The 13,676-nt window shown below is 36.1% G+C and overlaps 1 protein-coding gene across 2 annotated transcripts in view; it reads right to left on the bottom strand.

The window, feature by feature from the left end:
* Positions 1 to 543: 543 nt before the first annotated feature.
* The window catches only part of MARK1 (microtubule affinity regulating kinase 1), an 82,601-nt gene continuing 69,468 nt past the window's right edge, over positions 544 to 13,676 (bottom strand). The window contains exons 12-15 of one of the 2 annotated variants that reach the window (XM_019549503.1): positions 13,022 to 13,183; positions 11,871 to 12,125; positions 7,261 to 7,305; positions 544 to 4,750 (exon numbers count right to left, since the gene is read on the bottom strand). In XM_019549503.1, coding sequence (XP_019405048.1) covers positions 4,396 to 4,750; positions 7,261 to 7,305; positions 11,871 to 12,125; positions 13,022 to 13,183 — 817 coding nt within the window. In that variant the 3' untranslated portion in view covers positions 544 to 4,395. The remainder of the gene's footprint in view (positions 4,751 to 7,260; positions 7,306 to 11,870; positions 12,126 to 13,021; positions 13,184 to 13,676) is intronic. The other variant, XM_019549502.1, reaches the window with a different exon arrangement.

Here is a 13,676-nt window from a genome sequence, read left to right as displayed (position 1 = left end):
AAATTATGTAACATTACTGTATAAAACAAATCTCAGGTTCTATTTCTGTATGAAATAGCAATGTGTGAAAAATTGTCATTCTTCAATACTGAATATAAGCAATGTCCTTAAAAAAAAAAAGTTAGCGTCATACAACATTACATTTAAATACTAGAAGACCTTTAGTGGTAGAGAGTTGCAGAGAGCTGTGACTAGTTTAATTTTGCTGAAGGCAGGCTCAGCTTTCACAAGTTGAGCCAGCTGTGCTCTAAACCATAAATTACTGGATAACCAATGGAGAAACAACTTGTGAAAACAAATGGTAAGTGTCACATGATTTTTGGAGTAACCAATAATGTTTCCCTTTTAGTCAGGGTGAATGTGTCCCTGGTTCCTTCTTAGACTGAGATAACTAACAGAAATGTGCAAAAGAATGGACTCTGTATTAGCATTCCTTCATGTTACTGGCAGTAGCTTCATAATTAAGGGCTGTATCTGATGCCACCCTCTGTTCGCATGCATATTTTCACCCAGACAAGCAAAAATGAAAACTAAGAAAGTGTATTAATTGTCCTCAATATACTTTAATGCTGCAAATCGGACAGTATGAAGAAGGGTTTTCCGTGTTTGGAATGACTGTATACATTTTTACAGTACAAGTATGCTGCATTGTAAGCCTTTTCTCTTTATGAATATAGAGGTTCAGTCATGTCATTACAATTAAGAATTTAAGCAGTCTGAAGACTGAGGCATCTTTAACACTTCCTACAATTGCAAAATGTGATTTTTTTTTTTTTAAATTTTGAGAGTCTCAGATTTTCTCCCAATTTAAAGGAAGCCATGCAAATCAACACTGGTGGTATGCTACATTGATACCTTATATATAAGTCACTATGCATTTCAGGTTTGCATTTCTTATCACCTACAAAATATCTTATGTAGCCATCTATTAACAAGGTATCTATAAAGTGACTATAAAACAGACATGGGGGGGGGGAAGGAGTTCAATGTTCTGTCTTACTGACTTCCATATTAGGTTTAGTTAGCAAGCAAACTCCCAGCTCTATATGCTCCCTCGAGGTGCTCCCCACCTCCACTAAGAACAGGAAATTGTGAAAAACAAATTATATTTGCTGGCACACCTGTGCTAACCAGTCTCTCTATATTATGTCTTTGGTCAAGGCTTTTAATAAAGGTTGTACACTTGTCATTAACACCAAAAGTTTCATCAAGTGTCTTATAAGTGGTGATGATGCACAAAAAGAGCCCAGTTTTACTGGGAGACCAGGGCAAATTTGCAGAGCCTGCAGCTAACCTTGTGCTTGCAAACTGAATAAATCTGATATAGAAATCAGACAAACAATGAACATAAAACTATGATGCCATTTTTATAAAATTATCTTTTCATAGTGTAATTGCACTTTAATTTATAACCTCTCTCTTTTTACAAAGCTGCCCTTATTGTTTCACTGAAGTAATACAGCCTTTACCCCCAACTGCATAATTTAATTAGAAGTGCTACCAACATACGGCAAAGTTAAAGGTTTAAAAAGAATGTGAAAGGCGGGAGAACTATCAGAAGGATTTAATGCACACTGTCAGCATGACAGGTTCCCAGGGTTTTTACACAGAATTTTTCTAAAAGGCAAGTGTTTGTACTACAGTTTATTTTAGATGTGCATTTTCACACAAAAGGCAGAATTAGCCAAACACACACAGCCACCTTTCCTTATACAGCAAGGAGAAAGGTAAGCCTTTCTCCAGCCACATTTAGATTCTGGGATCAACTGCACAAGGATCCAAATTCTTTTCCAGGCTGAGTTGTGGTGATTTTATATGCAGATGCTTCCTAGTAATCCAACACTAGGTCTACACAGCACACCACCACACAGGAACAATAAATGAGCTAACCCAGGTAATGGAAACAAAACCCTGCATTGATGTGATGTTCTGCCCTGGGGTAATTTACCCTGCTTTACCCTTCTCAGTAGGGTAAAGTAGCCTGGGTTGACTGCTGTGCCAATGCAGCTGTATTGATTCTGATACCAAAGCTAGGTCTGTTACTTTTACATAGCACTGCACCCTGCTGTGTAGACACTGCCAAAGAGATCGCTTCTCAAGATAAGGATTTGGAGCAGGGTCCCAATTCTAAATAATAAGCATCCACAAGCTCTTCTGGAATAGGGTTGTTTAAGCTACAGCTCACATGCAGGTAACACATATACTTCCTGAAGTTGTGCCCTTTGGCACTTGGCCATGCTAAGTTTTGTTTAGTGGCTAGAACAGTTAGCAAGTTTGGCCAGCCTGATTTGGAAAAATGATCTCCAACCTGTAGCTTTGTCTCCAGCAGGCCACTTGAGCCTTGGAACATTGTTTTCCATACACATTTGTTCAGGCTGATACAGTGAGCAGTCTGCATGGCCCATGGAACACTACTTCCTCAGCACTTTGCTGCCCATGGGCCAGCAAAAGTTGGAGACTACTGGCCTATAAAGTGCTCAGCACTGTGAGCAGTTCAAGAGAAGTGAGGTAGATGCTGATGTTGCATAATATAGAAAGCAAAGACTTCTCCTCAGCTCAAGGAACAAATAAAGAACACACCTGCAAGAAAGACCTTCTTAACTCCCATGTTGTTAAAAGGTTCTACTTGTAACAGCTTTTTCATCTTATAAAGGGCAAACAACAAGTGCTTTAGTATGAGAACTATTCAAGTAAGTTTTAATAGAGTGCACCAGTGAAAGTGAATCAAGATGACTTGCATCAAAATTTGTTTAAAATGAACACTGGCTAAAAAGGGGCTACAGTTCTTTCTTTCCAAACACCACCCTTTTTCTAAGGCAACAATACACGTCCATTTCAGAACATAACTGTTACAGAAGAAACTACATCACAGTACAGTACAGCATGTAAAGTCCATCTCTTTCAAGAAGCCATACTGAATGGCATATTAGCTACACTTACAGCCTTCTACCTTAGGGTTACAGAGTTTACCACAGATTTTTTTTATTTTTATTTTTTTTTAAAGTGACAGCTTTTGAATGAACTTCCTATTCTTCACAAGAGTGTGCAGATGGGGCCCATATGCTGATATTACAGTAATTACAACATTAAATAACATTGCACAACCAACCTCTATGGTTAAATTCAGTACAAAATAACAAGTATTAAAATGTACCAGTACTAGTGGTTTTACATAGTTTATATCACTAATTATGAAGGACATTTTTTTTCTTCTTCCATAGGCAAATGCCTAATTTCAAAGCTGCACATTACAGGCATAATGATGTGGAATAAATACAAGAAATCTGGTAAAATATTAAACACAAACAGGTTACATGGGAACAAATTGTACAACCACATAAGCATAAATCAACAATCTACTGTTATAAACAATGTATGTTTAGCTGTAAAGTATCATATGGAATTGCATGAACTCTTTGGGGGCAAATATTCCAAAAGCCAGTTAATTCCTGAGGTGGCATTAATATCTTATACCATTGGTCAATATGTCAGATTATCTTGTGCTCTGAAAAAGTCCAAATATTAATATTTCCACAAACTGGAATTTGCAATATTCTGAAGGCAGCAAACAAGTGATATTTTACATCATGATACTGAAATGAAATAATTTACTGATCTCCATTTTGGTAGTACATTTGTCAATGGGCCATGAGAATAAGCGTTATAATTTGCAACAAAACATTACCTATGTCTGATTTCTGTTCGCCAGCACTTTCAGCTGGTCCAAGGCAAAAGAAAGTTTTTAAACTGTAAGTGCCAACACTGTAAACATATTTGTATTTTCCATCTAAACACTGTCCAATGTCAAGAATAAGAGCCAAAGATAAGCAGGAACAGTCTTGTGTAGAAGAAAAGCCGATTTATCTATCAACTTCAGATTCAAATTTGTATATGATTTTTTTCATTAACTAAAAAATGGTCGTGCTACAACTGTGAAAACTATTTTTGTGCATTTTGACTCTGGACACAATTTTAAAAAAGCATGATAGAGGTAAGAATTATAAAAACCACCAAAAATGTAAATGATAGGGAAGAACCTTTTCAACTCAAAGCATCAAACATACATTTCTGTGCAGAAATCTAGACAACTATACAAGATCTGTATTTAAGCAATCATCTTTTTATTATACAACTCTATGAACATAAAATGAACAGAATGCTCTATATACTTACCTGTACATGTGAACATAACTTCTTTAGCTACAGTTATTTAATAGAGGTCATACTGAATTTAACTTTACAATTCAGAATAACTATGTATAACCTTATTGCAATAGGGACAATTTCTACATGGGGAGTTTCACAGGCCAATCACATTAGGCATAAACAGTACATTCAAAATGTAAGTGTAGATCGTGTATGAATCTTCCCTGATCCCATAAATTTAGTTTCTCTTTACAGCTTAAGCTCATTTGCAATTTTGGAGGCAATGTTCTTAAATGCAATAGAAGTCCCAGATATTCTCTTGAAACGAACTCCATTGAGAGACAGTCGTGGCAATTTGCACACTTCCATTTCCCACTGAACAAGGCTATCCTGCCGGGCATCACCATGAACACAGAAGAGTAAAAACCTCTCTTTTTGTTCATAGTCACAATTGTTAGCGTCTAACACTTTTCGAATCTCTCTCATCATATCATTTGGGTCCATGGAACTAGTGGTCTTCATACTCCATGTGAACCTCAAAGAACGGGGCTTGGAATCTTTAGTATCCTCCTTTTCTCTGTCTTTTGGTTCCCCAGAAGCACTCCTAGAGAAAGAAACACATGGCATAATCAAAAGTGAAATGAATAAAAGGCTAGAAGGTAAATAGCAACTCCTAATTATCCTAAACACCATGTTTGCAAAAGTAACTATAAACACAGTATTCTGTGCTGCAACAGCAAGAGACAGTGGATTTGTATTAAAAATCTTATTGATGTCCACTGTTCCAATCATCTAAACCACATCATGCATCAATAAATACTTATTCATCTGTGGGACACATAGTCCTGAAGTGTAAGGATGCTGTAAAAGCAGCAAAGGAAGGAAGCCCACCCTGTGTTCTTCAAACTTTCATTTTCATGCTTCTGCATGAAGTAAAACCCATTTTCTGTATTTTCAAATGGGAGGTCATTATATTCACAATAAGCCCAATTTGTTTTTAAGACTTCTTTCAGCAATTCTGACCTCCCTTCTCTTGTATAAGAGGAACTCTCATTTTGGTACTACATGCTATTTTAACTTATGCAGCAGAAATGTACATTGCAATTACTTAACAGGATGGTAAATATCATCTTTGTCTCCCAGAAAATTATATTGCAAGAAGATACTTCACAGAAGTAGTACTGAGGAACAGGCACAAGACTACCATTTTAAATGAAAAATGACTTGGATAAAATCCCAAGTAATTATCTTCCACTGAACACAACCAGTGGGACTATATTTCCCAGTCAGATCACTTAAAACATGTGATTTTACCATAATGGTTTGCTGAAATTATACTCATTTATATTTTAAGATTATTTCAGATTGGACTGTTTTCCTTTTTCATGGGTATCCAAAGATGCTGATGCTACCATCCAGTACTGCGATGGGTATGTTTCTTTGACAGGGTTTGTTAAATCAAGCATGGTACACATTTTCAGCCAAGACTTTCTGAACCATGATTTTTCCCATAACTCTTCCTTGCAGCCCTGCTGTTCTCTATTTTCCCCACTTCCTGCTCACTTTTTGAGATAACCAACTTTGTTTCCAAGGCTCTAACTCTCACATTATGTTTTTCATAGCCATCACTGAATCATAGATAGGTGTGGCTCTCCATGACAAACAGACAAGGTGGGATTTTTATTGTAGCTGTGCTTAAAACTAAATGCTACACAAATATATAGGAAGATAGTTCCTATTCCAGAGGACTAGTTTTGAAGGGCTTTATACACAGCTAGGTAAAACAGTAACCTGCCACTTCATTTAAATAAGCATTTTAATATTTACACAGTGAAGAGCAGAACCACCTTAATAGCTTAAAATATATTCTTGAAAAGAATGTTAAAAATGATGGTTTGTCACCACCATATAGCCACATCCATTTTAAATAGATGCTGAGAAGCAGCAGAGTCATGGTGTGGACTCATGTAGCACTTCAAGAAATGGCCTCCTGCTTCAATTATGCTATCTATGTAAGGGGATAAGAGACACAGCAGATGTTCAAGAATAAGGGTAACATGGTGAGGTCAGAGCTGAACACAACCCTCCTCTTATAAATTTAATTAGAAGACTTGAATAAGCTAAAGATCCCCCCCTCCCATCCCATGAAAGGTCAGCAGCACAGCAGTTTAGAGACCTGGGAAAAAGAAAATGAGGCTGGTATAGGAAATTCAAGTATATACATAGCATATTAGCTATATTAAGCTCTATATATCCTGTTTAAAGATCTGCTGCTTTTTAAAATAGGAAGGTCTATGAAATTGTTTTATTCTAAAAATGAGATGAGGACTTTTTGTAATTAACCACTTCAGAATGCAGCAACACGCTGCCATGCGTTCATTGCTTTTTCATTAGATAACTTTACAATAGTTTTTATCAAATGTCAAAATGGCAAAGCCAACATGCTGAAATAAGCTTGCAGAGGATGAATACTGAAAGATGAACACTGCAGAGCAGGTTACTGCTTATGTCTACAGGTTTGTTTACATGTAATAGTTGCCATACAAAGACAAAATCGACCAGTTACCACCCCATGCTAGCTATTTAGCATCTTAAGTGTAAAAGCAGTGACCACTCAGCCACTGTGGGGTGTTCACTGTTGGTAAACAGTGACTTTTTAGTGATGAACAAGGTATGTGAAAATAGTAATTTTTTTACCCTACATATATACATACCAAGTATTAACTTACATTTCACTTAAATTTTTATTAAATGAAATAATATTAAACATTTATACACACACATAAAGATGGAATTTAAGTAGTATCTAAAGAATTTGACAATCTTGACACAGGGCATTTACTTTCACAGTAGTTATACTTAACTTACAGGTTGCTTCTTTACAAAGCATACAATATAAAATACATAAAAGCAAAGAATTATTTTAAAATCAAAGTGATTTTTCCAAAGATTTAAAAAGGATGGGTATAGAAACTCACCCAAAACACAATGCTTTTTAAAAAGAGGTGATTAAAGCACTATTTTATTTTGCATATTGATTAAAACTCTTTCAGAAACCACTTAAACCTTTAATGCAAAGGACCTAGCAGCGAAGTATTAATAGTGGCTCCTCACCTTGAGGTGTCAGTTCTGCCACTGGCTTCGCCTTCGCTTGGATCCCTCAAAACAAAGTTAAGGTTGAGATTCAATGATAAAACAAAAAATAAAAGTCAAGAAAACCTCTATCTAGAACAATGTTAATATAACTATTGAGCAAAATGTCAGCTAACTACATTTTATTTAGCAGGATTTCACAGTTTTATGTTTGACTTCTTTATAACGTACCTTCATTTATTTCAAGCCTGATGTGTAACTTTTTAATATTTTTCACTTGCATTTAGTTTAACAACAGTTAGTGTTCTAACCTAGCACACACTGAGAAATGGCCATGTGCAACTCCAGTCTTCCTGGAAAGTTGCAATGATAGTATTGTAAATCAACAAGGACCTGATTCAGAGAGATGCTGTGTACCCAAAACTATTACTGGAGCCAAATGCTCAGTGCTCTCTCCCAGTCAGAGTCAAGAGGCGAACACTTATATTTAAATATGTGAGCATCCTTCAAGCTAAGCAGCTTGAATGACTGAACCCACAAGCCCCAATTCAAAAAGGTTACCCTAAGCATTTGCTTATCTTTAAAGCAGATCAATTGTTCCACTGACTTCATTAGGATTACTGATGTGCTGTAAATTAAGCAGGTACTTACATATACCTTGTTGAACTGGAGTATTAGTTTATAAAACTAACTGCTTTACAATAATTGCTAAAAAGATATCTGTCTATTTAAGTGGGTACATTCCTAATGCTGCAGTACAAGCATTTTCGTACATATTTTCAAAGAGTTTTTTTAAAATCACATATAACACTTCAAAGGCACACTATATCATCCTTGTTAACTGACAAGAGAATCTAGCTTGGAGCAAACTCTAAATACACATTTGAACACAATGTCTCAATACTCTGAATATGAAACAAGATGCCCTTCAGGTAATATTTAAAAACATTTACTAAGAATAAACCCTACATGTACTTACCATGAAAACACAAAAGCACAAACATTTGCCAAAACAGTCATACCACTCCTTTGTGACACCTTTATAATTAAAATACTTTAAAATTATTGCTTCTGGAATAATATAAAACAGGTTAAAAGGAATAAGATTGCTAAACAATATACCTAGAAGTCAAAACAAGTGTAAGGTTGACACTAAAAGGCACCTGGTTATATTTAACCAAATGCCCCACCTTCCAAAAATGATCTGGGTAAGCAGGAATTGTAAGTGCTTCATTTGGTGAAATGACTCGCGTTATTGAAAAGACAACTCTAGCCACTTAAAAATATATCAGGGCTAAAAAAAATAGTTTTGCAGTTTGAAATGCAGAATGTGTTCTTATTGACAGGAGAAAGAAAGCAGGAATTTTGCTGTTCTCGTAGCAAAAAATCCTATCAAAAACAAAATATCTCCACCATACATATCAATACTTTTGTCTTAAAAATTATTTAGAGACACACCACAATTTATCCTACACAAGCAAATGTGCGTGTATCTTATACATAACCGAGTATAATGAAAATTTCAAACTTAAAATTAGCTTCAAAATACTATTCCTTGCAAGACAACACGTTCATTATTTCATTTCACACAACTGAAACAAGGTTATAATGAAAAACAATTAAGATATGCTCCTGAAAAGGTTGATTAATATAAAATTAAACTTCCTTACAATGGGTATTTTTGTTGCACAAATGGAACAACAAATACTTTTTCAGTACGGGGATAGAACAAATAAAAATGAAAATTTTTCCAGTACATGAGCACTGCTGTTATCAATAATTCAGGATTATATACTGTATCTTCAAGTCTCTGGAAAAAAAATCATGGCATAGATCATTTCTTAATTACAGTGCATCTGTTTAGACAAGTACTGAAACTGTCAGTAAATTCATTTGATTTTAACGGAATTTATTTCCCATCCTCTCCTCAATTTTGTCATAAAATTACCATAAAGTGCAAAAGACTTCTGATCTTATAATTACTACACAAAAAAAGGAAAGTTTCATAGTTAAGAACTGTTAAGGGATTTAAAATTAAAAGCATATTTACAAAAATGAATATATCATTACATGCTTCTGCAACAAATGTAAAGATTTATGAGATTTAATTATGTTGTGAAACTGATGGTTGTACAGTAGGATATTTTATTCAGGCTGCTTCCTGAAGCCTTTAGATAAATTCCTGCAAGTCTCTTAAAAAAATTAGTTGATGAGCTCCTGCAAAGCACAAACAAGCTGCCAAAATCAGATTTTATTACAAGAAAACTTTCAAGCAGTTATATGTAAAATGTGACTTAAGTTCATATATAATATTTTCTATAATACCACTTACGGTGGCATTATTATTTATTTAGGTTATGACAGGACCTAGAAATGCCAGTCATGAACCATGATTGTGCTGATTAGGCACTGTAAAAACACTAAAATAAAATATAAGCACCAATGTAGTTCCCTGTCTTTCAGATTCTGTATCACTTTATAGAGAAGAAAATTTAACTGAAAGCAGAAAATGAGAGGCTATTTAACCCTGCCAAATTAGGGGTGCAGACAGAAGTGAAAATTTTCACCCAATCTGACCACAGAATGCAGTCTATAGCTGTGACCAAACACAAGTGCATGGCTGCAGACAGCTTAAAAAACGGCCAATCAGATGAAAAACTGATCCCTCATTGTATGAGGTAGCAGATAAAAATGTTTCAAAATGTAGCATCTTCTGTAACTTGTACCTGTCGCTGTTTTCAGAATGGGAGAGGGGAAAGAGAGCACAGGAAGTTCAGTCTGGGGGTTTTCCAGCCCCTCCTTGGAAGGTGGGGCAATTCACCCATCCCACCCTTCACAGCAGCTGGGAAGTCCTAAGAAAATGCTCCCACTGCTGCCTTCCCCCACCCCCATTCTGAAAACAGTAAGCACTGGCAGAGAGCCTGGCCATTGCTATGGGAACCTGTCTGCAGACTCCTAGCCCACAGCTGGATTCCTGCCCCCAACAGTGAACTTCTGTTTGGTCTGGGGTAAGGTTGTAAATCAGAATGCTTGCAGAACTTTTTCTGAGTTAAAGCTGGGAGCTGTACTTCTGTCTGCACTGTAGGACCTCTATATCAGCAACATTTCTGTCATTTTTACATTTCAAATTCCCTGTGCTAAGAAATGAAAATTCTTTACAATAACTTGTGACTATAGAAAAATATACCATGGATTATTTTAAGTGAATATACTGAATTCTCTAAGAATCATGCTATTTCCAGAACAGTCTTTTGTGCTACATTGCACTAATATCACTCAGCAATTACAATTTGTTGTAAAACTGAAAATGTTCTCCTCATTAACACTATTTTACATAATAACTTGTTCATTGAGGAGGTAACAGGTTTGTATGGCTCCTGGCACATGTTCATTTAATGGACAATGGTTCATTTAATGTGCATGGCAGGATGAAAGATTTTGGGATGACATCCCAATGGTACCATTGTTACTTGCTTGTGCAGGGGGAACTCAGGCTCCCCAGCTCTCCCCCACCCCTACAAATTGAACATTTGCCTGCAGCCTGGCTGAACCCAGGTGTGGTCCTGTGGTTGGGACTGACGATCAGATAACAGAGTCCTAGCCCTGGATTGGCATCAGAGATGTTTCACAATGTCCATCTAGTCCAGGGGCAGGCAATTATTTCAGGCAGAGGGCTGCTTACTGAGTTTTGGCAAGCCATCAAGGGCTGCATGACAGGCAGTCAGGGGCAGATAAATATTAATTTTCTAAAATTTTTAGGGGCCCTGTGGGCCGGACAGAATGGCCTGGTAGGCCACATTCAGCCCATGGGCCGTTTTTTGCCCATCCCTGATTTAGTCCCAAGGTTGGAACTGACAAGTCAGTTGAATGCCAGTCCCAGCTTTGGGACTGCACTGGGGCCAGGTCCCACAATCAGCTGACTAGAGTCTTGAGCCAGATCTAGTTACCCTGACATGTTCATAGTGTGATAGAAACCAGGTGCAAAAATATTAAAATCTTTTGTGGAATACTTTTGTGGCTGGTTTCCCATTATTTTCACACCATTAATTCCTTGAACATGTGGCGGGGTTACAATTTATAGTGTGATTATTAACAAGTTAATTGCATCTTACTAATAATGTCTGCCAGGGGCCTAAATGAAATATGAACAACAACAATATGGGTTGTTGTTTTTTAAAATTTTTATTTATACATATCTATATCTATAACAACAAATAAACACCACACTGTTGTTTATTCATATTTCATTTAGGCCCCTGGCAGATATATAAAACAAGCTGTCCTTTCTTTAATCAAACCTTATCAGTTGATTTCTTTTCATTCAGTGATAAAATATGGAAAAGAAATTACTGTGATTTATACAGGAAATGTGACACTTTTTTTTTTTTTCCCCATAAAACCCCAAGGGAATAGCTGGCCAGATCAATTTTATACAACAGAGGACAGTGGATTCTCGAAGGAAAAAAAACAAAAGGAAAGAGAATCTAATTCTAATTAAATATAAATTTGTGCTAAATTATCACAATGGAAATCCTCCAAAAGAATGGAAATTAAAAAAAAATAAAGTCATTTACTAACCCACAGTTAGTGAGAAATCTCTGGTAAACAAAAACATGCACAGAAGTACTAACCTGCGGACAAATTTGGAGGTTATCTTGCTTATTATGCCAGTTGATGTCCCTCTTCTAGCATGTGCAAATGCACCAGTTTCATGTGATGGTGAAGCAGGTGGTCCATTATAAGTGGCATTACGCCGCTCCCGTAACTGCTCACCATGGAAAGTGCTTCGACTAGAACTCCCCCGAGGAAAGCGGGTTCGGTCTGGAGTGGTAGTGCTAATACTGTGAGCAGAGGGGGAAGCAGCAGGCACTCTTTGAGTTGCGCTGCTGGGAAAAAAAAGAAAAACATAAAAGATAAATCACATTTAAAAACAAAACGAAAAACAAAACAAAATCACCACCGCTTCCACGTAACTGTTTCTCAAGAACCAGGAAAAAATGCTGAGGGAATTTCTTCTCTAAATCCTACTTTACTTTCAAGATTTGAGTTTGGAATCAAGTGGAATTTTTCCACAGTAGAACAAATGGTTTCTTGAAATGTTAAGAGTAGCTATCTTTTAAAAATTGTATACAGACAAAAAAGGATAAAAGCGGAGTAGGCAAAGCTAAAAACCTCTCAGTCAGCTCTCTTTCTCCAAGGTCAACGAATGAAAAATAATTCTAAAGCTCTCAAACACCTAAAACTTTTAAGTGTTTGTTTTAAATATAATTTTTCCATTAGACATATGGAAAGATTTTCTGGGGCCAGTTTTGATTCCCCCACACTGAACATCATGATTTTATAGTGCTTTTTCCAACATCAACAAATATAACAATTGTCAGTGCCAACAGGTTGAAAATTTACACAATCCTGCTTGAATATGTCAGCATATATTATGAGGAATGAGTCTGAATGGTAAATACATCATTACTGCAGTTTTCCAAAAAAACTTCTGGAGCCAGAGACTTATTTATTGCATGATATGAGAAAAGTAAGCCCTCTGACATGGACAAAACTAGATCAAAACTCTGTAGAATTTAGAAGATGTGACAAATTAATTACCATTTTCAGAACAGATTTTTCTACAACGTAGTGCCATTTAGGATATATAAATTAATATAAACCAACTTTCCCATTTACCAGAAGACTGGTCATACTTGTACTAAGGGACTGATGCGACAACTATTTAGGGTATATAAACTAATACAAATTTGCACTAAAAGAATGTTAAGTGTTATTTTACCTTGGTCGATAAGCTTCAGTGCCATCTTTGATGGTTGGCAGTGTAACTTTTATAGGATGACCAGATGCAGACATGGACTTCTGGTGTCGAGGTCGTGCTGATACAGAAGAAGCAACTGTGGAGCCTGCAGAAGATGTGCTACTTGCAGACATTTCTGTTAGGCTTTTACCATAACAAAGAGACAATTAAAGAAGACAGTTAAATTTGCTCACAGTTCCAACAACAGGAAGTTCATGTAAAAATCTGTGAACTAGACAAAACTGCAACAGAATCTTTAGCGCACAGGTTATAATGAATAGTAATCACAAAAAAATCAATTCTAGTCTTCATAAAAAATGCACAGGATTTTCCTCAGTTTCAATGGAAAATAATCTCATTCATAAATGCTGCTGGAAAGCTTACTTTATCAGATCAAAGGCTTTTTTTTTTTTTTTTTAAACGTCTAAGCAACCAAGAAAGTACTCCGTTACTTATTTGGCATTGCGTCGCCTATTTGTCAAGGATGCGTGTTTTGTTATTCTTTGAACATCTTTCAAAAGTTGGTTACGTGACTTTGAAAAATCTGTTATATATAATCAGCAGAGGTCTTATAATTTAGCAGCTAACATCTCCCAGAATAGTATCTGTTCATGTAATTAAAGACTGTTATAATGTA

Source organism: Crocodylus porosus, unplaced genomic scaffold (genome assembly GCF_001723895.1).
Source record: "Crocodylus porosus isolate Cpor-Errol unplaced genomic scaffold, CroPor_comp1, whole genome shotgun sequence".
Classification (NCBI taxonomy): Eukaryota; Metazoa; Chordata; order Crocodylia; family Crocodylidae; genus Crocodylus; species Crocodylus porosus.
Note: the sequence above shows the minus strand (reverse complement) of the source record. Positions and strands in the feature narration are given on the sequence as shown.